The 26,664-nt window shown below is 39.9% G+C and overlaps 1 protein-coding gene across 1 annotated transcript in view; it reads left to right on the top strand.

Annotated features, from left to right (window-relative positions):
* The window catches only part of NELL2 (neural EGFL like 2), a 438,239-nt gene that overhangs the window by 149,037 nt on the left and 262,538 nt on the right, over positions 1–26,664 (top strand). Inside the window, exon 3 of the mRNA XM_077472831.1 lies at positions 864–1,014. Within this exon, the coding sequence (XP_077328957.1) occupies positions 864–1,014 (151 nt within the window). The remainder of the gene's footprint in view (positions 1–863; positions 1,015–26,664) is intronic.

Genomic DNA, 26,664 nt, shown 5'->3' with positions numbered 1-26,664 from the left:
AAACAGATTGTGAGTTCCTAATAGCTAGAAACCACAAACTGTCATCCCCTCTAGTCATTCCCCTCCCCCTACAGTTAGAACACACAGTCAGGGAACATAGTTAACCCCTTGATCGTCCCCTAGCATTAACCCCTTCCCTGCCAGTGACATTTATACAAAAATCAGTGCATTTTTATAGCACTGATCCACTGTATAAGTGTCAGTTGGCCCAAAAATGTGTAAAAAGTATCCAATGTGTCCGCCTTAATGTTGCAGTCACAATAAAAATCGCAGATCGCCGCCATTAGTAGTAAAAAAAAAAAAATGCCATAAATCTAGCCCCTATTTTGTACACGCTATAACTTTTGCGCAAAAATCAATATATGCTTATTGTGATTTGTATTGGCAAAAATATGTAGAATAAATATCTGCCTAAACTTTGACAAAAATTGTAGCTTTTTAAAAAAAAAAAATGGGGATATTTATTATAGCAGAAAGTACAAAATATTGCGTTTGTTTTAGTTTTTTTTCAAAATTGTCGCTCTTTTGTTTATAGCACAAAAAAATTAAAATCAGAGGTGATTTTTCCGAGGCTGAAGTGTTTAATATTGTATTGTAAGTACAATGGTAAAAGCTACCCATTAATATTTTACAAAAAAAAATGTTCAATGCTGAAAACAAGTATATTAATTACAAATTATAAGTTGTGTCCTGGTATTTCACATATTTTATGAAATAGAATAACTGTATAGATGTAAATAGTTTTACTTTTGTTGGACCGCTGTATATTCTACAGTTGCACAGACGTGGTTTCTGCATATAGGGTAGTTTAGTAAACACGTCAAAGCACACAATGAATAACCTTTTTTACTTCTTTCTTCCAGATACGTCAAGGAATTTAAAAGCATCAACATCAACATCAGAAATTTTTTTTCAGAAACTGAGAAATAAGCATGAATTTACTATACTGTTGACTGTAAAACAGGCAGTTTTAAATTCAGGTGTTATTCTTTCGATTCATCAGTCAGACCACAGGTAATTTCATATGTTTATTTGTATAAACTAAAATAATACATGACTGCATACCGATCAACCAGATCTTGTCTAATGGGGAGCTTATATCCATTGATTGAAACGTGTGCAAAGATTTTTCCTGCGGAGTGCACACGATATATGAAGTATATCCATTTGCCTATATGCCCTATTTTGAAGAAAAAAAACAGCATTTAAAGCCATATTAAATTCAAAAATAGCTTACCAGTCCTCAAATACAGTGACTGCATTAGTGGTGGTGTTGTGCATTTCTTTTTTTTTATTTATTTCCTTTTAAGGCTTTTATTCTTTCATTTTCACCTGGTGATCTGGCTAGTAACACACCCTTTGCCTTAGGCTGGCCATACATGGTTAGAATCTTGGCTAAGATTTGAATCGTTAATGGGCAGGCTGAATGTTGATCGATCAACTTGGGTACAACCAGGCTGCCGGATTCTCTTGTGATTATCGTTAGCAACTGCAAAAAGCTACCAGGGTATTCTCCTGGCGCTGACAGCTTCCCCTGCCCATCCCTGCCCCCCGACTGGGAGAAGACCATTGCTGATTCCGCTGTCAACCCTGTTTTGATGGGGGAAATGTGCAAGTTTCTTTCTTGTAACATTGCAGTTTGTATTGTATTGTATTGCCTTACGGTATTTGGATGGAGGAGCAACAGGCACATGTGGACAGCAGCATTGTCTATTTGGGGAGAGAGATGTGTTAGATGGACTACAAGCTTTAGATGAACTTGACTAACAAACTGAAACTGAATTCCAGCTAACACTTTCCAAGCAGTTAGTCAAATTTTTCTTTTGGCATAAAGGTTTTACATAAATGGAAGCTAACAATTATAAACACCCCTGTCTGTGTTAAATGGTTTGTCTGAACCCACTAACTGGCACTTTTTTCTGAGCAGCTGGGTCTGTTTAAAAGAAGTTGAAAGAAGACTGACTTACTGGCCTGATCACCAAGTGAAAATAAAAAGGAAAATGGAAAGATAAAAAAACAAACGAATGCAGCCACCACATTTAAGAATTAATAAGCGGCATTATAGTTGCTGTTTTTGGATTTAATACTACTTTTAAAATCTAACTCCAGGTTTCATTTAAGTTTAAGGTGTTACTAAACCCAGTAATATGAAAATAGTTTATCCACCCCCTCCTCCCACAGTGCCCACAGCTTATAAATCTTTTTACATTAAAATACTGCCACTATATACCTTTTTGGATGATCTGTATACGATGGTTACACGATAAACTGCACAGTTTCTCCAGTGCTGAGAGTTCAGGTAGGAGCAGACTTCCACTGCAGCCTGTATACACGCCCACATGTGTGATGTTTAGATCATGTGGCCTGGCTAGCTCTGAGAACAAGTAAATGTTCTGTCCAGCATAAAAGACCCAACTGTGCATGTGCAGGTTGGCTACCCTGCCTGTGTTAGCTGGCCTTCACCAGGATCTGTGCATACAGGATAAAAACAACCTATTTACACAATTCAGAGGATCAACCCATCCAGTTCCACAGTGAGTATAACAAGCATGCTATTCTACATATACAGACTGATTTTATGCTTGTGGGTTTAGTAACACTTAAACTACAAATAGTTTGGTTGGGCCATGACTTTAGGCTGGGTTCACACTATCTGCGGTCGTGGCTCACAGCAGGCGTTCCGGTGCGTTTTTCGGTTGAATATGCCCTTCTGCAACTCGGACCTCCATTGAGAACCAGTTATACTCTACTGTGATGTGCATTGAATGCGGAGAAACCCACAAATTCCCATCAGTGGAAACCCAGCCTTAATAATATACTTGGCTGCTGTCAGTTCTGTATAAACTATATGCAGCATCATTGCTGTGTTCTGGCAGTGGTACAGATTTCCTGCCCCATTTCAGGATCAAAATAGAGTTGGGCTGAGCTCTGTTGGACATTCATGGGAAGTCTTGTATTTTTGTGAATAAATTCAAGGCTTTCTCTGACTGGCTGAAGTAAAGATCATGTCATCTGCCTGCCTCTCCACCTTCTCCTATTCATTCATAAATTACAAAACCTCCTGTGACTTGATTTTTTTTCAGTGCATGGGAGGGGTACTGCTGCCGGAATACGGTACTATATCCTCTATGTAGCTAATGCTACATAGAGTTTGTACAGCACTGACCACAGAGGCATCTGTTGGTAATGATCTTTTTTTTTACGATCACATAACACATATATGCGGCATCCAGGAATTGGGCTCCCCAAAAAATGCCCGATGTGCTTAAACCCGTGTACATGTAGGCAGATTTAGCAATTGAGCGATCGTTCATTTTAATAGCAAGATAAATATTATGGTCAATTAAATCCATTCCCAAATGCTTGATGTGCCTGAATACATCTAAACATGACTTAAGATGCTTTTGTAAAGCTGCTTTCCTCTTGTCAAGCAAATTTTGTCAAGCATTCAGAAGAGCATAGTGTGCCTGACCTATACATCCACAATGGGAGCCAATCAGGTGTTCTGCATGCAAACATGCTGACAAGGAACATAAAGGAGAGAACAGATTAAGCAGAGTTGACCTCCTCGGTTTCCTACTGATTCTTTACTGTCAAATCAGAAGACTGGCAGTGAAGGGAGGAGACAACTGTCACCCTTTTGTAGTATAAAACCAAGAAAGTGGTTTTGTCTGCCTGGTTGTGTGTGGTAAGGCTGTGCAACTCTCAGAACAAAAATCCAAACAAATCCTTTGGCAGGTTAAACAATTCCATATACAGTATGGTTTTTCAAGTGTGTATTTAGTTTGCCTTGAGTTCATATTATTAAAAGCTAATGGATCAATATATATTAAGTAGAAATATAAATGGGACTTGCCACTTGAATATGTTTTCCTTTGCATTATCTGTTTGGTTCACTTTGCTTTTATAGCAGCAAAAAGGTTTTGCAACGTAAAACATTATTTAAAGTAATTTCAGTAGAAATAAACTATGCAGCAGCTACTACTAGGGAAATTGGGCTCTGTGAGCATCAACAAAATAATTACTATAGAACTTTTTTTTTTTTTTTTTTAAATGCACATGAAAGCATTCTGCTTAATGTAAATATTCTTTAAAAGGCTTCATGTACAAGGGATGTTTTTACACCCTCTCCTGAACGATTTAACTTGACAGATGGTAACTCACGTTCAAATTGTCTGTTTTGCGGCGTTTTGCATTTTAGAAGCGTTTTAAAAAATATATATATATTTTTTTCCAAAATAGCCAAAAATAAAAAACGCCTGTAAACGAAATGTGGCTAAATGCGAGTTACCACGTTTAGCCTCGTTTAGAGCTTGAGATGCCTCTAAACACAGCTTCTGAACCCAATTTTTTGCGTTCCAAAAAAGCCTCTAAACTCAATTGCCTAGAATTGTCTGTAAACGACCCTGTGTACATGTACTGATAAGATAACATAGAGGCGAGTTCAGGAGCAGTTGGGAAAAAATGGCCAACTGCTCCTAAACGTCCATTTAGCAGCAGCACTGCAGCAGTGTACATGAGACCTTAATGTGTAAGATAAGTGTAAGATATGTTTCTGTTTATAGCTTCTAGTTATTTCTACATGAGAGCATGTGGAAATTTTAGATTTAGATTTTTAAGAAGTGCTATACAGTAGTCTTGGTTCACAGATTTTCTTATCTCACTACAAGTCTTCAAGACAGCAAGGCAGGCCATACATAGAGCGAATTTCTTTCCTGCAACCACAGGTTGCAGGTAAGAAGTTTGCTTGATTTCCCCATCAACACAAACAGTGTTGACAGGGGAATCCCTCCTGCTGAATCATTGCCTGCTCCTGGGGGGGGGGGGGGGGGGGGAGAAGATCATGATTATCGGTAGCGGATATAGCAGCTGCTAGCAATAATCACAAGAGAATCCAGCTGGCTGGTTGAACCCCAGATGATTAGTGGTTCAGCTTGGTACGTTCAGCCTTCCCATTAATGGATCATACTTATCTGGCTGAGATTCAAACTTTATAAGGCCAGTCTAAGTGTAGCAGGGGTCAACTTTTCGGTTAAAAGGTGAATGTGGGGGAAAAAACCTTTCGAGAAACTATTTAGTTATCGGTTAGGTTTTATATTTGAATCATTCTTTGGCCACCTTGTCAACAAGGTTGAGTTGAACTGCAATCACAGCTTTTGATACTGGTAGCCATACATAAAGTGCAAGGAATCTCTACAGCTAGAATATAGCAAGAAAACTTTGAGATTCTCATACTACCAAATAAGTGATTTTACTCCTATTGTGCCCCTACTAAAAATAATGTATTCTTTGCCAGTAACCAATTATTATAATTATTATTATTATACAGGATTTATATAGCACCAACACAGCGCTTTACAACATGAGGGCAGACAGTACACTTACAATACATATCAATACAAGAGGGATCAGAGGGCCCTGCTCGTTAGAGCTTACAATCTAGAAGGGAGGGTCAAGTGTAAACAAAAGTTAATAACTGTGGGGGATGAGCTCATGGAGAAAATGAAAATACAGTTGTTAGGTGTGGGTAGGGTTTTTAGGGATCATCTAAAAGCTAATAAAGTAGGAGGTAAGCGGACAGATTGGGGTAGGGCATTCCATAGGATTGGAGAGGCTTTGGAAAAATCTTGGAGGCGAGCATGGGAGGAGGTGAAGCGGGAGCTTGAGAGCAGGAGGTCTTGAGAGGAATGCAGAGAACGAGTATGTTGGTATTTAGAGACTAGGCTAGTGATGTAGCTGGGGGTGAAATTGTAGATGGCTTTGTATGTAGTTGTTACTATATAAAATTAAATTATTTGGCCAAGCGGAAGCCAGTTAAGGAATTGACAGAGAGGGATAGCAGACACAGAGCGATTAGTAAGGTGGATGAATCTGGCAGCAGCATTCATGATGGATTGAAGAGGTGATAGACTATGTAGAGGTAAGCCAGTGACAAGAGAGTTGCAGTAGTCAAGGTGAGAGATGACCAGCAAGTGAATTAAGAGCTTTGTTGTTTCATTGATTAGAAAGGAGCGTATTTTGGAGATGTTGCGGAGGTTGAGGCGGCAAGATTTGTGATTGGATGTGTTGCTTGAAGGAGAGTTCAGAGTCCAGGACTACACCTAGAACATTGGCATGTGGGGATAGGCTTATAGTTGTGTCATCGATTTTGATCGAGAGATCAGGAGAAGGGGCATATGAGGGAGATGGATATGGTTTTGGATAGATTGAGTTTGAGGCAGTGGAAATTACAAAATAGGGCTATAGAAATAGAAAAAAGTTTGGCTTAAACATGTGCATATGAATAATGTATGCGGAGTAACATATCTAAAATGTAAAATCCATATTTAACTCTTATGTTATTATTTTGCAAATATAAAGCTTAACACAGACGTATTCTTTTGAACATCTGCATGTAATTGAACATACTGCTTTGCTTAATCACTAATCTTACTTTTATGTTGCCTTCTTTGACATTTCAATGAGAATTATCAAGCCATGCACCTGGTATATATAATCTCAGTCAATAAATGTTTGATTGATTGAAAGGTTTGTGCGCACAGACATGACATTTCACACTATATAGATTCAGTATGCTATAAAAAAAAGGTTTATGTGCCTGTAAAGAGCAATAAATACCAAGCTCTATGAGCGGTGGAAATTGGTTTCACTAAGTGACCTTGCATCATGTTGATCATTTCCTTGTAAATTAAAACACCGTACTCTGTAAATATTCACAGGATTCTTCTACATGGTTTGCTAGTGGCCATGCATTATCTGGAACATTTATCAGGCAGTTTTGTTGTTTTCACTTTCGGAGAGAACGTAGAAACCGGAAAACACTTTCCTGGATGTCACTGCACTAATCAGCTGTTCATAGAATTTAAAGTTACACTGCAAAGCTCACTTAGATTTCCATATTTAAAAAAACTAAAAACAGCAATCAAGTTTTAGCCCTCCTTTGAATATTTATCTTTCAATCAATCTGTACTCAACAGTGGCTTTCTCACCATATCCATCATTTTATTATTTTAAGTCCACATTTATCTGCAGAAAATTTGGATGAATTTTGGATGAGGATTACACCAACCAAAATTCCTACTGCTTGTTGTCAAATTTTCTTTTAATTTGACTCTCATGTGCTGCTTCAGTTCTTCATCCTCCTTACCTACATACAACAATGTCTCCTTTGATACATGGACTAAGGCTAAATGGACTAAGATTACATACTATAGATACTCTTTGCTTGATAAAGTTTATGTACATACCCCAAACATCACTGTATTAATGGGCTTGTTTCATAAGAGCTCTTTTATTCACAATGCTGTTATTCCACATGGTTCTAACCATTGTAATCTCAATAAAAAGTTTTTTTTTTTTTTTAAAGACCTTTGCTGCTCAATTTGGAACACTACCCATAAATATGAAATGATGTTCAGGCAACCCTAATGAATTATGTTTGGAAGATGATCACTTTTTTTTTCTTTCTAGAAATGATCAGATGCGGTTGTCTGTCACTGCTGTAGACTTGGTACTTTTTTTTTTTTTTTTTAGGGAAAAGAGTTGCTGGCTTGAAATTTGAAATTTTCTGAATGATTGCTGTTTCCCTTTGATAAAGCTGGTGTCAGATGCACTGTTAAACACTCTTGCCTACCCTGTCAAGCTAAATCACCAGCAGCACCACCTGATTGGGTGGGTAAGAGTATTTGATAGTGGCTTCTCCTGTCATTGCCTTTTACAGCAGGGCAGACTGGTCTTACTCACCACCAGGGAGGTTCAGATCATGAAAGAGCAAGGGTAAGAGCAAGATCAATGGGTATTTTTATTAAAAAAAGTCACACAACAGTCTAGAATTTTAGAATGTATTGTAGAGACTATACCTTGCATTTACTGATGTCTCCATTTAGAGTGCTTTCACACACGGATCGCTAGGAAGGTCCTGCAAGCAGCATCATTCAGGCAGCTTGGGAGTGCTATAAATAGTGCTCCCAAAATGCCCCAGCTCATTGAAATGAAGGAGCAGCACTTCCAAAGCACCTTTTTCACGTGACTTTAAAAAATCTGCCCCGCTAGTGCCCGAAAAGTGCTGCTGAAACACAGCTAAAGTACAGCAAAAAAAATTGTTTTTGTGGCGATACAGTGTGAAAGCAGTCTTAGAAGCATTAGACAACCTGTGAGCCAGTGGATAATAGCATAATTGCACACACCAAACCTGTTTACCATTCGGTACATGTTAACAGTAAATATAAATAGGCCATGCATATTGTGACGGGAGTCGCTTTGGGCAGGGGGCTTGTGGAACCCAGTTTACCTTGAAGAGCTCTGAAAACTCCTTGTCAAGCTCTCCTAGCCCTTCCTATGTGTAATTTACCCTATGTCCATTAGGGAAACAGGGTGACCGAGAACCCCAATCTGATCTGCACTAATCAAATTCTCCATCTTCTGTTTCAACAAGTTACTGAGTGGGCTAAGGGACCAGGCAAAGGAAGCTTTTACGGCGGACAGACTCTTCTTGAGTATGGGGTCCATGACTCCTATCTGGCCTGTAGGCTGCTAATTTCAGCTGCACATGCACTTAAGAATTATCTGTTAGTCAGCTTTGAAATGGACTTGTGGACCATTAGTTAAAGTATATGGGGGAAAAAAGCACAACATCTCTACAACACATGCACATACCCTCATGCTTGATCGCTCTTAAAGGCCCTGTAAAAAAATATTGTTGATACTGGTGGTTTTGCAGAAATTGACCCTGCTCCTAAGACAACGTACAAACAGAGCACAAACACTGTTACAGACCTTGAGCATGGTTTCCCTTTTTTTTTTTTTTTTTTTTTAGCCAGTAAAAACCTCGGTGTCCATGCACACATAGACATGTACAGGTGTATTAGTAAGCAAGCTTTTACAGGAAGGAAAGAAAAACATCAAAGGTGCGTTGAGGCGAGGAGCTGAAGAGCAGGAAAAAAACCCTGAAAAACGTGCATACATGCAAGACACATCTAGCGGTCGAGTGATCATGCATTCCAATGGCCATAATGAACTCATATTCTGGTTAATAGAATGCAATAGTTCTCAAACACTAGATGCACCTAAACACGTGCAATATGTTGCTTTTATCAGATTTATTTTTTTAAGCAGATTTTTCCTGCCAGGAGTTCTGGCATTCCGAGAGGCTGAAGCTAGTCATACATGGATTGAAATTCAATCAAATTGTGATCTATGTGTGTCCACTAAGGTTCCACAGAAGTCGATCTACAGATCAACTTCTGTTAACCACCCTGTCTGTATGTTCCAGCTCGATCAGCGCTGCAGGCAATAGGCTGCAGCACTGATATGTGTATTCTGATGGCGGGGGTGTCTCCTCACTGTCAGAATACAGTGACACAGTGAGGATGATTTCCACATTGAATGTGAAGATTAGGGAATTGGGTCAGCTTTTACGTTCAACCCACTGGTTGAAAAAAAAAAAGACGATGTGTGGTCAGCTTTAAACAGATGCCCTATGTGCATGATACCTAAAACCTGCCGTGCACTGGTAACAGCATTTTTGTGGAAGGTCGGTCCTGCTCATTGTCTTTTGTTAGCTCAACCACTCCCACACTCATAGCTACAATATAAATGCTAAGCATTATGCAGGCCTTGATAACAACCCTGAGATAACACTGGACAACTGAATTTCTGAAATCAACAGTTTTGTAGTTATCAAATTGATGCAGCAAAATGTTTTCAATGGTATATTTAAATAAAAGGGCACAATTTTAGAGAAGTTCATTCTTGGGGGGTTATATACACTTTAACCTCCCTGGCGGTAATCCCGAGTGTGGCTCGGGGTTCATTTTTCAGTACCAAAAGCGATAACCCTGAGCCACACTTGGGATTGTATCGCAGTATCCTGGTACAGGTTACTTGCCTTGTCCCCAGGATCCAGCGAAGTCCCCCCGCTGTATCCTCCGCCCAATTCATCAATGTTCCAGGCTCCGTTCAATGGGGGCGTTGTGACGCATGGGGGCGGAGCCCATCAGCAAATTCAAAAAGTGAAAAATACATAACACAATACACTGTAATCTGTGAGATTACATTACTGTATCAAATTATTTCACCTCCCTTTTGTCCCTAGTGCTTTGTCCAGTGCCCTGCCCGGAAACATGAGAAAGTCTATGGCATCCAAAAAGTGACCCTTTATGTCAAAATCAGTTTTAGACCAGCTAGAAAACAGTGATGGTAAATTAGAATCGCTTGCAGAATTGAGTGATAGTGATTCATGGGGAAATTCGTCATCAAAAACTCAGTGACGACAGTGACAATTTTACAACTGAGCAAATTTTGGTGTTTTTGATTTGATTACATTATTAAAAAATGTATTGTATTTCTTCTAATTATTTATAGTTGTTATATTATAATTTAGGATTTTGTGTTTTCAAACGTCATCATACCCGGGATGTCTACAGCCTTGTACACACGGTCGGACAATCCGTCGGAATGCGTCATATCGGACCGTGTCGTCAGATAATCCGACTGTGTGTGGTATGCATCGGACTGATTCCGTCCGAATCTCCGTCCGACCCAATTTTCCAACATGTTGGAAATATTTCCCGACCAACTGGGCCGGTCGGACGTAATCCGATCATGTGTATAGCATTTTGATCGGACCAAGTGCCACGCATGCTCACATTCAAATTCCGACACTGAAGCGCTCGTTCAGGTAAAACTACTGCTCGTAAGCGATATAGCACATTCGTCACGCTGCAATGTTAAAAATTCATTCATCAAGCGCATTCTCTTGTTCTTTACAATGCTGCAAGAACCAACTTCTTTTGATGCTCATAGTCACACACACTTCTCCCGAACGGATTTCATTACTCTTTTTTAACCATTTCAGCAATACAATTTTAGTTTGCGTCACATCTACACAATTTTAGATTAGGTTTTTTTCTTTTTTGGATGTTTTTGTGGGGGGATTCCCTAAAAATCTCCTTTAAAGACACTTTGCTAATTTCTCCTTATTTTAATTTTTTTATTTTTGTGCAAACTTACAACAACAACATTTATTCTATTTTTTAGATTTTCTTTTTCTTTTTTAATCTACAGGAGGTTGTTTAGTGTTAACACCCCTTGTTATTTATTTCACTTTGTTTTTTGGAAATGTACCTGCCTGCTCACAAATAAACTGTACTTTTGGAAGGAAAACACATACGCAAGTATTTCATCCAAACAAAAAATACCTTTATTTCAGTGTCAGGAACAGATAAAGAGGGAGGCAGCAATGTTGAAACTGGGGAGATTTGTGAAGCCTTTGGCCCCCAGGGCACACATCAAATATTTCAACGTAAAAATTGGTGGCCTGAGGAATACATGTCTGAGGGAGAGAAGTCTGGTCCTGAAGTCCAGGAAACCCGGAACAGCAGCAGATGACATCTATGTTCCCAGGCTGTGGTACTACAACAGGCTGCATCTTCTGGCAGACCAGACTGAACCCAGGTCATCACACTCTCTGGTCTTCCTTCCACGCTTCCTTCCAGGCTGTGGCTGTGGTGCTGGAGGTGTGGCAGAAGGAGGAGGAGGAGGAGCAGGGGCATGGGCCAAACGACACAAGTGTGTTTCTGGTGTCATTTGGCCCAACAGACCCGTGTTGAGGGTTTGGAGAATAACCTGCTCACACAAGATCTGTTGCCCCTGCTCATTTTCTCAAGCTTGCATGCAACCAAGGAGGCAAAGGCCTCTTGGTAGGTGGGTTTGGCTTGGAGTGCCGCAGAAGCCTCACCAATCAGCCTCAGGGCCGACTCCTCAACATTCCCCCCCTTTCTCGCCCTTCTGCGTGGAAGGCGGAGGGGAGGGACCTGGCATTCGGTGAGGCTCCTTTGGCTGCCCACCGCCTGGCTGCCGCTTACCCCCGACTCCTCCTGGCTGCCACTTTCCACAGCCACCTCCTGGCTGCTGCATTCCACACCCTCCTGGTCCTGGCTGAGTTCTTCCTGTGTATGAAAAAGGGACATAGTTTGAGTTTTTGGTTCATCAAACACACACAATTTTCACATCAACACTGTTGCAAATTGTTAACCAATAGAAAAGACTATCATTCTGAGCCCAGCATTTTTCTTTCTTGTCCCAAAGGTTTTGGCCACTACTGTCTATTGATATGTGAAACACTTTCTAAACTCACCAATTAGGGATCAGAAATCAAGTTAACATCATTCATTTTGACTCCACAAATATGTACAACAATACTATACCTGGCTCAAGCTGGGCTCCTCCAGTTCTTCCTGAGTGGAAGGGCCAGGTTGGGCGTCGGAAGACTCATCAGGTGGGGAATGGAGCATAGGACGCGTGGAAGGAAGAGTAGAGAGGGATTCTCTGGCCTCAGCCTGGTCTGCCAGAAAATTCATCCTGTCATAATACCACAGGGTGGGGACATAAAACCTCAGCTTCTGAAACTCCAGATTTCATGGACTTCAGCACCTTATTCCTCTCCTTCATATATGTACTCCTGAGGTTTCCAATTTTCTATTCAATTTGATATATTTGTCATCTGCCCTGGGGGACCACCGGCTTCACAAACTCAACCAGTTCCAACAGTGCTGCCTTCCTGTTTGGTCTGTTACTATACAAAGGGTGCGTGTTTTGCCACAGGATTGGCATGTCTCAATATTCATCGATGAACAGAGGGAGGAAGCTGTAGTCATTAAACCCGTCCATAATGTCTGCAAGACACAACACAAGACAAACCCTAATGTCAGGCTAAACTCCACTAATGCAGGCCTCAATCTAGAAGCAGTGTAGCCTAGTGATGTGCCAAGTTCAACAATTTACCTTGTTTGCACGTTCGTCGCCTCAACTTCTCCCTCTGTTCACAGATCGTACGGACGACACACGCGTGTTACGTTTTATATACAGTGCGCATGCGTGCAACTCCGCCCGCCCCTGATGTTCTTTCCAGACTATTCCCCGCCCCTTCGCTTCCGGCGCAGTGGGGAGAGCACATGGCGGAGAGAACACAGGTGCGCACTAATAATTACACTAACGAGGAAGAAGGGTGAGGAAAGCCCGGAGCCTGAAAGTCCCGATCCAGGAAGACAAGATTTAAGGCCGCAAATATGTCTTTTGGAGAGATGTTGGAGATGGTCGACATATTGAACAGGACCGACTATGATGGGAAGTATGGACCTTACCCGAACCCAAATATCAGAAAGGCCAAGATCATGAATAAAGTTGTGAAGAGTCTTCTGCCTAATTTTGGGGTACACTGATCCATGGATCAACTGAGAAAACGCTGGTCAGACCTGAAACTGAGGGAGCACGAACAGTACATAAGGATCAAGCGTGTTCCTGACAAAAGTAAGTAGTTGTCTTGTGTTCATATGATTATTATTGCTTGCATACTGCTCCATGTGCTTTGAGTTCATGTTGTGCATTTTAAAATGGCCACTTTCAAGTTCATGGTTTCATTCGTTCGTAGGAAACATCGTTCTTCTGGTAAGTATTCTAGCTGAACACAGTGTCCCCAATAATGTTATGACCTTGAAGCTCGGCCAAAATAAACAATTGAACAACACTTCCAAACAATGTTTCATATTGTTAATTCTTCCCTCTGTGTGCTCATTCTTTATTTTTTCGAAATCTCATAGGGGAGAGAAGACTCGGCAAGTATGAGGACACCAGGGACCCCACCCATCACAAAGAAGGACAACTTTCAAAAGCACAAACAGAGGAGCAGGAGGAGGAGGAAGGAGAGATCGTGCAGGTTGGGCAAATTGTCACCACAACAGGTGAGTGTCGGAGAACACAGCTTCCGGTAAGCTCATCAATGTATGTCACCATATTTATATGACATGACATGCTTTTTTTTTTTTTTTTTTTTTGTAGGTGATGTGGAAGAAGATTTCCATTTTACCAGTGAAAGTACCCAGATCAGGGAGATAATGGGGTGCAATCGGGATTGGGAACATAGCCTGCAAAACATCAATGATGTTAATTGAAATTTGAAAAACATCATTGATGTTTTGGGGAGAGTGTGAAACACCCCAAACTAGATAGGGTCTTAGTTTTTGAATTTTACTAACAAAATGTTGTATTTCTCAAACTTAAAAATTTGGAAGATGCACAGTGTGTAAACATGCATTATCTCCCATCATGGGGGATCAATGTATGTGTTTTGTGTTTAGTGTCTGAGATGAAGGGGTTGCAGCCCCAAAGCATGTACATTGATCCCCGTGATGGGAGATAGCACATGTTGACACACTGTGTGCATCTTCAAAATTTTGATTTTTCAGGGGTGACACCCCATGTGATGAAGGCAAGATCAGACCAGTTTGTACATACTCATGTCTGATATTGTCTTCACTTTTCAAAGTGGAACTTTGTAAGTTCCTGTGTTCTGTATTTTACAGTTAGATACATGCCTGTTTACACAAAAACAACAATTAAACAAAATTTTTAATAAACTCAGTTTTGGAAACACACAATTTCTTGGTTGGTTGTAAAAACCTTTTCAAAACGCACATGTGAATGTGGTTGGATTAAACAGTTCAATTAGCAACAATGTGTGGCTTCTTTTTTCATGGCAACATAAATGTATTTGGAGTACAATTTAAGTTTGTGCTGAGAAGGAGTGTGATTTAATAAAGGCAACTCCACTTTGCACTCCCAGGGCAGTTTCAGGTGTACTTTTGCAGTGCACTTGTAGTGCATAGTGGATGTGCCTTTACTAAAAAAACACCCACAGTGATGTGTAAATTTTGCCAATCATGCCATTTTCCTGCCATGGTGCTGAAAATTAGCACGATTTGGGTCAGTAATGCACTACATACATTAGTTACCAAAAAAGAAGGTGTGTGTGTAGCAGACCCACAACATAATAACATTATCTGAGGAAGAGACTGTCCCCTCATCTCGCTCTGATTATACCTACGAGACACATAAAACCAAGCCAAGCAGTAAATGAAGGAGTTTCAGATAAAAATTTATTTTTAAAATGCTGCTCAGAGATTGTCTGGCATATCAATGGCCCCCCTACCCACAAAGTAGTCCATATATTGTGTTCTAACCTCACGGGTGCTTTGGGGGGGGGGGGGGGGGAAGCCAAGATGAGCATGTTGAAGGCCCGTGAGGTTATCTGCATTGTCCATCAAGTCTGCTTCTTGTTGGCCAACTGAGACCGCATAGTTTGAAGAAACTTTTTTTCAAATAATTATGAAGAACACAGCACGCCAGCACTATGTGATTTAGTTTGTATTCCGCCATGTGAATAGGCGTAAGAAAAAGGCGGAACCGGCTGGCCAGTATACCAAAAGTGTTCTCCACCACTCTTCGGGCTCTGGACAGGTGGAAATAAAAAATCCTCTGCTCTGGGGTGAGGGTCCTCATTGGGAAAGGACGCAGCAGATGGTTCCCCAGGGCAAACGCCTCATCCGCGACGAAGACGAACGGGAGTCCTTCCTGATTCTCTTTTGGGGGTGGCAAGCCCAGACTGCCACTCTGGAGATGCCAGTAGAACTCCGTCTGTGCGAAGACTCCACCATCTGACATCCGTTCATTTTGCCCCACGTCCACATAGAAAAACTCATATGTCGCAGACACCACCGCCAATTTCACAATACTATGAAACCCCTTATAGTTATAATAGTATGACCCGAGTTGGGTGGTGGGATGATGCGGACGTGCTTCCCATCTATTGCTCCTCCACAATTGGGAAAGTCCCAACGACTGGCAAAGTGGGAGGCCACAGTCTGCCATTCCTGTGGCGTTGAAGGACACTGTGGAGTGAAACAAGAACAAAAATTAGTAATTTGAACAATCAACATTCCAAGCAGATTACACACAAACATTTTGTGACAAAATTAGTTAAACATTTTGGGAACTGAGTATTTAAAGCCTAAAGTCTAATGTCCCCTTATGAGAGTCATCACCCCCCCCCCCCCCCCCATCCCCCCCATCTGATGAACCCTTGCTAAAAAATGAGGGATGTTTAGGACAGGTAACCCTCTCCACTTGATTGAGAGCTGAATGGCTAAATAATGTGTGATACTTTGGGAAGCTCCTCCTTAGTTACACTATTGGCAGCCCACGGGACAGGTAAGAAGTGTCAGAATAACAAAAATTAAACAAAATGTAAGCACTTTTTGAAATTCTCATATTACATATCCAGATAATTAATAGGTTAAAAGCAAAAAAAAAATAAAACATTTTAAGTATTGAGGCAGGCCCTTGCACTACATGCTTAGGTGAATTCATCCATAAATGTGAGCATCAAAAAGGTAGGTATAGTGTGTATTGAGTTTGGTAAAGTCATCAGAGGATTGCTATCAGCTGAGCTAGCAGTTGGGGGGAGGGGGGTTCCTAATGAGTTTGGCACAACCCCCCCCCCCCAAAAAAAAAAACACTCTGCATGAATTGAAGCACACACATCACATTTGTAGATATTTTAGGGGGTGTTTAGGGTAAAGCAATACTATGGAGCTGACAAAAGACATTGTTAAGTGACTAGACTATAGTTTTATGGGCCAAGAAGAGCATGGTGGGGAAGTTGGTGAGGCAAATATGCCTGAGGACAAAGGGGCAGAGCATATGAATTAGAGCATATTGCAATGATGGAAATTAGGGAATGAGGAAAGAAATGCAAGACATTAGCAATCATGAAATACATAGAATGTGATGTTAAAGGATAAAACTTACCTTCATATAGTCCTTCTGCAGGACCTGAATGATGGCAGAACAGGTCTCTGGAATAATGATCCCCAGAGCCTGGGGGGAGATGCCTGTAGAGAACTTGAGATCCTGAAGGCTTCTCCCAGTCGCCAAGTAGAGCAACGTGGCGATGAGCCTCTGCTCCGGAGTGATGGCTTGCCGCATGCAGGAATCCTGCCTGGTGATATAAGGGGTCAGCAAAGCCAGCAGACGGTGAAAAACGGGGTCCGTCATCCGGAGATAATTCCTGAGGCACTTCCTTTGGATCCTGCATCAGTTGTTCATCATAATACCTACTGACCTATCTTTGTTCTACTGTGGGTGACTAGTTCCCCTGTATAGATATGGAATTTCTGTAATATTTGTACCTCGATATGTATACTGATGCAGTCTTCCTATGTGTATAGATCCATTTCTTATGTCTAACAGTCTTTTTAATCTCTCTATCTGTATGTTTTTCTATTTTTGGAATAAATTTATATAAAACTAATACCAATTGATTAGAAAGAAATTTCTTTCAAATTTATTACCGGTGCCTTTAAAATCCTAAAGTCCCCATCCAGTCCTTTTTTGCAATAGCTACCGATCTATTCAAGTACATTAAAATGCATACAGATCCTTAGCTGTCAAACCTCAGTTTCTTTCATTTACAGTTTGCCTGACTGTAGACTGGTGGAGGCTTAGTCTTTAGAGATCCTTTGTAACCTTTCACAGTGTTAATGAGCTTCAACAACTCGTCTTCCCCTGTCTAAAATCAGATTTGATTGGGTCACATTTCTCATTAGCAGAGTTCTATTTTGAATAGCAGGTAATCAAAGCCGCTGTAGCTTGCTAAATACCTGTTGAAGTTAGCTATTTGCATCTTTAACACTACCCAAAACTCGGACTAAAGGCTGCTTTGGGCTTGATGAAAGCTGTCCGATATTATTTGAATAGTTTGCAACTGCTTTGTAAATGCTTGCTGCAAGGAAAGCTTTCCAGACCATCATTTGCAAGCTAAGATTTAAAAAAGAACAATAATAAAACCTGACTCCCACAAGAGCTAGCTGCAGCTAGCACTTTTGATGAGTGAACTGACACACATCTCGAGACATTTTTAAAATTTTTATTTTTTTTTTTACTTGTCGTCCGACCAGTGATCCACCTTCTCACAACCACCTTTACAACTATTCTAATGATAGCGTAAGTTAGCATTTAGTAGTTTAACCCATACCTGGCTGCAATCAGCTCATTACAGCTCAGGTGGCAGTGGCAAGCCATAGCAGGCACCCCTTAGGTAATAAAGATCAACTTTGATCAATGCCTGCAACCTGAAAACATTATATTGCTAGTTTTACACATTTCAGGTCTTCAGAGCTGTAAATGTCTTTTTGTAGCATCCTTTTTTTTTTCCTTCCATTATCCACTAAATACAGATATAAAATGTTCATATACAATGCAGATATGTAGACCACTCTCACTTTTCTACTGTCTGCTCTTTGCTGACCTTAGCTGGAAAATCACTGTAGCGTTGCTGTTCTTCTATATTTTGTGAGCTGCTGACAGTGCTGTCTAGAGACTACCAGGCCTGATGTTGGTGTCAGCTGTCTTCTGCTGGCTGAGAGCAGTAAGTACTTTGGTATGGCTATTTCAGGGGTGATAAACTTTTCAGAATAATGTTATTCTGTTTTTTGCTTATTAAGTAAAACGTGGCATTATAAAGCACGGTAATTGCACTTTTGATCTGATTTGGAGCAATGTTTGTAGCGCATGCTATACATACAATACCATTGATTTACTAAAGGTAAATGAGTTGTTCACTTTGCAAGACATTTTTTACTTTGAAAAGGAATATTAGCTTTTGCTTAGTGAATGAGATGAAGCTCTTCGGACTCAGTCATGTGTAAGCAAAAATGTAAATTTTCACTACATTTTATGAAGCTAAGAGAACATTCCCTTGCAAAGTGAAAGTTACCTTGCTAAGTGTACAGCCTTTTTGTCTTTAGTAAATCAACCCCAGTGTTTTAGACTGTACTGACAGATTTTATAGGAGACAGAGCCGTCAATATTCTTGACAGTGTCTGAAAGGTAGATAATTCTTTTGGTTTTGTGTAGCATTTTATTGACACGTTTTTCACCATGACCAGATCTATCTTGGCTTATTGTGACCAGGAGGCCTCCTAACGATTGCATTATTATAGGATTTGTGATAGATTGTAATCCTATTACATAATTGCTCAGACTAGTTTATCTGTTGTCTGTCTTTTGTATAATACAAAGGATCAAAGGATTGGGGGGGATGTTATATGGTTAGTATTTCCATGACACTACAACTAAGCTTGAACAACACTGTGGGGTTGATTTACTAAAACTGAACAGTGCAAAATCTGGTGCAGCTCTACAAGGTAGCCAATCGACTTCTAACTTAAGCTTGTTCAATTATGCTTTGACATAAATACCTGAAAGCTTATTCGTTTTTATGCAGAGCTGTACCAGTGTTTGCACTCTCCAGTAGTAAATCAACGCAACTGTCCCACAAATCAGTCTTTGATTTCGTTGAATCATCAGTGGACACTAGCTAAAGTATAACACCTTTCTTACAGTTTAAACGCATTGATAATCAATAAATATTACTTAGCTGAATAATTATTACATTTATTATGTTTGGCAACAGGCTGCCACATTTTTATTGCATTCTAGGGAGATAATTGTGTTGTAGCAGTTGGTGGAGGGGCTATAGGCATCTGGTCAGAGTTGTATAATGCACAAGGCAATCTAGACTGCAGCCTAGGGCCAGGTGGATGCCCAGGGGACCCAGCAACGTTTCATCTTCCTGCAGTAAATCAAGGCAAAACACAGTTGGTCAAAGCTATCTATGACTGTCAACTCATAGGAGAGATTTCATTTGTAAGCAGTTGCTATCTGATTGGACCGTGCCAATATAGACCATACAAACTGGTTTGAAAGTGCTGATGATTCTTTGGCTGGCATAGCTTTGCAAGAATGTGAAGACTTTAGGTATGAGTGGCTGGACAAGTAGGAATTCTTTAGCTTTTCATTTTGGATGTATGTGTATCTATCCATCTATCACAAAAAAAAAATATATATATATATATATATATATATATATATATATATATATATATATATATATATATATATATATATATATATATATATATATATATAATATCTCTCTCTCTCTCTCTCTCTCTCTCCCCCTCTCTCTCTATCTCTCTCTCTCTCTCTCTCTCCCCCTCTCTCTCTCTCTCTCTCTCTCTCTCCCCCCTCTCTCTCTCTATCTCTCCCCTCTCTCTATCTCTCTCTCTCTCTCTATCTCTCCCCTCTCTCTCTCTCTGGCGCATATATATATATATATATATATATATATATATATATATATATATATATATATATAGTGTGTGTAAAGTATTGGGACACCTGCCATTACACGCACATGAACTTTAATGCCATCCCAGTCTTAGTCTTTAGGATTCAATATTGAGTTGGCCCACCCTTTGCAGCTATAACAGCTTCAACTCATCTGGGAAGGCTGTCTACAAGGTTTGGAAGAATGGTCAAATGGTCAAACATTCCCATAGACATGCTCCTAAACCTTGCGGACAGCCTTCCCAAAAGAGTTGAAGCTGTTATAGCTGCAAAGGGTGGGCCAACGCAATATTGAACCCTACAGACTAAGACTCGGATGCCAATAAAGTTCATGTTTATGTAAATGTGAGCGTCCCAATACTTTTGTTAATATAGTGTAGATGATCTGCATATCATTTCATTGCGTTAACAGCACACTTCTTTCCGCCAACACTGCTAAAACAAGTTGACTGTTGCCTATAATTATACTGCTTAGACCATGCTTGTAACCCTTTGGGGAGGTCTGTATGCTGACTAAGTGGGTTCATTTGGCCCAACATATATGCACAGCATATGGAGTGATACCTCATTATGATGTCTGCTATTGAATGCCCTTTTTTGGAGTTTCTCCATGAGTGCATTTTCAATGATTCATGCAGATTTTTATTTGCATAGCATGCAGGTGGTTTATCCCTCTTGGGCTTGTGTGGCAAGATGCATATGCCAAGTGTGCCAGTTATAGGAACCTATTTACATGAATGCCTGTCTAATTTATTATTTATGTCTAGCTCCTTGCCACCCTGGAATTTCATTACATGCAATATTTAGCTGTGCTGGGTGTTAAGCATTTACTAGGCCACTGGTCTTTTTAAGATGCTCCTCCGATTAACATTTAGAGACACATTTGAGTACTCCAATGTATTTATTTATTTTAGCTCAATGTAGCTTTTATATATTGCTTTATATATTGAGTGCATTTCTTGGCTACAGTATTTTGATTGAAACAGTCGTTTTAAAAAAAAAAAAAAATATTCTTTGTTTTATTATTGCTGTGTTTCCTGTTCTACTAATTCGTTCCTACCATGGGGTGTGGTTAATATAATTTTAATTGTGGGTTAAGGTTTCAGGGCACAGTCATGGGAAAAAATATATTTTTATAATATAAATATATATATTCTTTTTAGTTTTTAAAATATTGATATTGGGTTTTGTGTTTGCATTATTTATGGTTGCAATTATTGTGGGACAACCAAAAGCGTTTTGTATTGTTACTTCCATGATATCTGCTTGCACAGTACAGACGGAAAATAATTTGGAGTTCGCACATGTACGAGCCTTTATTGTTTGCACATGTATTAGCCTTTAGGTCCCTTTCACACTTGTGCGACTTGGGACTGCAAAGTTGCATGACAGGTCTTACCCCATGATTTCCAATGAGTACCATTCATATCTGTGCAACTTGAAGTCGCACCGACTTCAAAATCGTCCCTGTACTACTTTGGTCCAACTTTTATGCGAGTTGAGGTCCATAGACCTCAAGTTTACACAGGCATTCCCTGAAATTGTCAAAATCACGCCCACAAAATCGCAGTAAAATCACGTGACTCAAGTCGCAGCAGTGTGAAAGGGTCTTAATAAAAACAGAGCAGGGTTTTTTCAAATTACTGTGTCAGAAACACATTATATGCTCTTAAAAATGCATTAAACTTGTAAAAGCCATTGTGCTCCCTTTTTGATATGTATATTTATGTGCCTAGGAAAACTGACATTAAGGAGTCGTCAATATTTTTATCCAAGATTCACTCGTTCCCACACTTTTTTTTTATTTGTGTTGCTTTACTAATAGGTTGTTGACTTTGCAAGGGTATTTCCCCAGAGCTTAGTGTGTTCACTTTAAATATTACTCAATCACATGCAAGAAAAATAAAAAAAAGCATTATTTTTGCTTGCACCCCATTGGATTATAGAAGTCCGTAGAGCTTTGACTTATTCACTGAAGTCTGGGAAATATTGCCATGCAGGTACAGAATCCCTTGCAAAGTGAACCGCTCATTTGCCTTTATTAAATTATCCCCATTTATGTGTGTGAAAAAAAAAAAAAAAAGTGAAAGTCATGACTCTTGAAAACATTAATAAAAAGACCCCTAAATATTTTGGAGGGCTGAAACCTAAAAATAAACCACAACGGTCTAAAAAAACTGCATTCATATAGGGTTTTTGAACTTGACCATTAAATGGATTAATTCAATAGTAAATGTGCTCCGTGGGGAAAAAAGCATCATGAAAAAAATATATGATATATTCTCTTTCCAAAATGCCCTTGAAGGTGTTTGGTCTTTTATATTGGATTGGAAAGACGGTAAGTCTTTTCAAGTTGAAAAAACAAATTCAGCAAGACTGGAAGTTTAATTGCAGTAGCCCACAGCATTAATGTACGTCATATTTTCCAATTACTTCATGTTTTTCATCTCCTTTCTGTGGGAGGATAACTGGAATGCTTGTATGCAGGATGGTAGATGGAGGCGGAGGAATAGGATAGAGCTGGCATATATAATGAAAAGAGAGCACAACGACAGGAAATAAGATTGGCTATGTAGGATGTTGTTTTTACCAGAAAAGGGATCAAATAACATTGACTAAAAGGTTTCTCATACTTTGCAAGATGTTATAAAGAAATATTTGCTTGATATGTAGCAGCTGACAATTTACGTAAAGGAACAAATTTAAAATATTCTACCAATTTTGTCAATGTGCGGATTAAAGCCCAACTCCAGGCAGAAATGGCTCCTTTTATCCAGGTAAGAGGAGAAACCGCTTTACTTGATCCTCTGCTTCCCCAGCAGATGGCGCTACCCCCAAGATCCAGGGATGGACTGTCCCTCAGTGTCCTCATATTTTGATGACATCAGGACTCTAGAGTGTAGGGATAAAGAAGCTATGGAGATCGGCCTAGCTGCAGGGAGGAGTGGAGGGTCGGTTATGTAGATTTTCTTTTATTGTTCTCGTGGACATAAATGAGCAATTTACGAAATAACGATTTAAGCTTATAATATTTGTAACATAACCATTTAAAGAAATATGTGAATAGTCCAACCAGAGTGCAGGACTGAGACCTGCTTCCTGCGAGTTTTTGACAATAGCAGCCTAACTTTAAATCAGTCTGTGTGTTATTATGGGGAGATTCTGTATGGGGAGAGACTAGACTATATCCCCCACTCACCACTACAAAGCTGTATTTATTTAGTGTATATAATGCTGTAAAATATACATATATGGAAACATATGAATTCCTATGCATATACATATCATCATGGGTGATCTTTTAAAATTTACGTGTTAATAAAAATATATACATTTTTAACATTTCTTATTCTACTGATATTTTGGTACCTTTTAAAAATCCCTTACAAATTTTCTTGTGTGCTCCACCGTACTTTTAATTTTGCCATTTGGTGAGATGACTCCCAAGATGGGTGCCTAGCTTCCAATGTGTTTTTTTTTTTTTTTTCTAATAGTTGCTTATTAGTCTGACAATAGGCCAGAGCAGTATAAAAAGATTTTGCTCTCATACACTTCAAAGTTTTTGAATTTTGACCAATATTTGTGAAACTGTTTGCCAACCAGACCTGGGCAGATATGCTCATCCTTAATTAGGATCTATTTAGACACATGATAGCATGCTATGCTATGTACTATAACAAAATCCAAAGTGAACATGTTACTGAATGAAAATAGATTCTACCACAGGGAATTATTTATACCTGTATTTATTTTTAAATTGATCATAAATGCTGGAATTATAAGAAATAGAAACTTTGCATTAAGGTCCGTCTACTTGGACATCAGGATCTCTTGCTTCATTATTTTAACTGTTTATTGCTTCCTACTAAATTGCTAATTGTGAGACTAAAGACAACTTGGGACTGACTGTATTACACCAGTTGTCATAGTAGACAATGGTGTCTTGGTTACATAGATGAAGCTGCTCCTACATCTAGTCAATAGAATTCCTTAGTTTCTATGGCATTTGTAATTAGTTTTGGAGATCAAGAGTGTCACAATGTTATATATGCCGTTTTAAGTTAAATAGTGATAAAAGTTTGCAACTCAAGACAGTACATCTATGAACATAAGAGCAACAGGGGAGATTTACTAAAACTGGTGTACACAGAAACTGATGTAGCAGTGCATGGTAGCCAATCAGCTTTTAACTTCAGCTTGCTCAATTAAGGTTTGGCAATAAAACCTGCAAGCTGATTGGTCTTTCTGCAGAGCTGTACCAGATTTTGCACCCGCCAATATTTTTGGTAAATTTCCCCCAACATAATTTCACATGATTGTTCTTAAAGTGGTTGTCACCCCTCCCCAGAAATAATGCTCCTATGCCTTTAAGGCACAAGCTATAGCCTAGTGCTTTTGCCTTTTCGATTGCCTCTTTGACTTCTACAGTACCTGGTTGATCCTGCCTGTTCTTGACTTTTCTGTGAGCTGACCACATTTATCATGGCTGCTGAGTCTGGATATGTGCCTCCGTCATCCAACTTTTCTCCTCTCTGCTCCTCTAGCCTTTATTGACTGTACTGTTTACCCAAAACAGGGGGGAATCAGGGCCCCTCCCACTTTTCTCCCTTGAAGGGGGATCCAGAGCAGAAGAAGGACATGTGACCACAAATGAGCACAAAGAAAAAAAAACTGCACTGCTAAGCTAACAAACACATGAAGGCTAGATCAATTGTAGCCATTTAAGTTTACAACCACTTTAATGCTTTCAGCTTTTTAGACCTATAAAGTTAACCCACACAAATATAATCTTATAATAATAATATCCCCCCCCCCTTTTTTTATTGATTGAACTAGATGGACTTGGGTCTTTCACCAGACTAACTATGTAACTATGATATGACTGTGTAGTCACAATGTGTGCATCAGTCCAGTCTGGGTCATATGTTGGTTCACACGGTTTGTGCATCTCTACTGAAAATACCAGATATAGAACAGAATAAATGGGAATGTCTGGACCTTAATAGCTTGCAGAGAGACTCTCCTAAATATCAGTCTGAATTAAATAATAAATATAATGAAAATTAAGTGAATGAATTGTATTCAATAGTACTACAGAAAAATCACAAATATTGCAAATACTGCGATTTCCAAAAATGTCCAATCCAGTAAGCTTATTACTACTTTCCAGAAAGCGTTGGTAGACCCATTTCAGTCTTTCCCATCTTATCTGGATAAGCATCCGGTGGCACAGATTAGCAAAGGTAATCCACCATTCAGCCCTCGCCAGTCTGCTTTAGCTCCTAGGGAGGTCAGCAATTCAGAGGAGGGAAGTGACTCCCCAGAGTCAGATGGGGAGAAGAGTGAAGGGGTGAAGAGAAGAAGGTATCTTCCTCCCGTTACAGGCTGTTCCTGGAAAAGGTGGGTGACTTGTTGCCATCCATAAATACCACCCTGAACATCGAGGATAAAGCCCAGTTATCCCTCCATGATAAAAGTGTATCGGTATGGGTGAGGTCAAACATTGGGTGTTTCCGGTACACAGGGTTCTGTCAGACTGTAAAAAGGGAATGGAAGATCCAGAGGGGGGACGTCTTTTTCTCAAGATCGCTTTAAAGGAGATTCCCTTTTGACGAGGATGGTACTCAAGTTTGGAACAAAAGATCTAAGCTTGATGCAGCATTCTCCAAGGTCTTGTGTAATACCGATCTAGCATTCAAAGATATGGGTGTCCTGAACGACACCATAGATATACGAGCAGATTCCTTGTTTGAAAAAGGCCCGGGACTCAAATCTAGCTAACCTTAAACCAGCAATGGCATCAACTGTAGTAGCCAGGAATCTGGGGCACTGGTTGGAACAGTTAAAGGGGCATATTGAGGCAGGGACCTACCAGAAAGATGTGCTTGACACCTTGCCAGTCTTACAAAAGGCAGTTGGGATACATGGCAGATGCCTCCGTCGAATCCGTGAAGAAAGATTTTTGGCCCCAGTGAACTCGGCACATGGGGTGTTGTGGGTCAAAACGTGGTCAGGAGTTCATGTCTCAAAAGTGAAGCTGTGCAGTTTTCCAGTTGAGGGGGGGAACTTGTGTTTGGTCCTGATTTTCACACCATTTTAGAAAAAAACTGAGGGCAACAAAAGGCCTTTCCAGCCAAAAAGATGACAGGTTAAAATATTTTTGGTCCTTTTCACCAAACCCAGTATGCTAAGGAAGCGGGATGTAAAGCGGCCTTGGAGGTCTCAAAGGGGTCAAGGTAGAACAGAAGTATTGTTTAGGCCTCCCAGCCAGCCCGCCAAAAACCAGTGTTGGTTTTCCAACTCTGGGAGGAAGACTACAGTATTTTCTTCCACAGTGGAAGACTAGGACTTCCAGTATGTTTGTCCTCAGGGTTGGGCTACAGGCTAGGATTTTCGGGGACCCCGCCAAGTCTGTTTTATGTAACTCATAACATGTGCCCATAAGTCAGGCAAAATCTCTAGCAATGACGTCTCTCTTGCTGGAACTTCTACAGCAGGAAGTAATCATCCCAGTTGCCTGGGAAGAGGAAGGACTAGGGTTCTTGATTGTACTGTATCTGGACCATCTACTCTTGTTTGCCAATTTGAAAGATCTTTTGTGGAGGAATTTAAAGAAGATGGAGAACCACTTAGAGTTTG

Source organism: Lithobates pipiens, unplaced genomic scaffold, assembly GCF_037356315.1.
Source record: "Lithobates pipiens isolate NorthernLeopardFrog02 unplaced genomic scaffold, aLitPip1_a1.2 Scaffold_8, whole genome shotgun sequence".
Classification (NCBI taxonomy): domain Eukaryota; kingdom Metazoa; phylum Chordata; class Amphibia; order Anura; family Ranidae; genus Lithobates; species Lithobates pipiens.
This window is presented reverse-complemented; position numbering and strand designations above follow the sequence as displayed.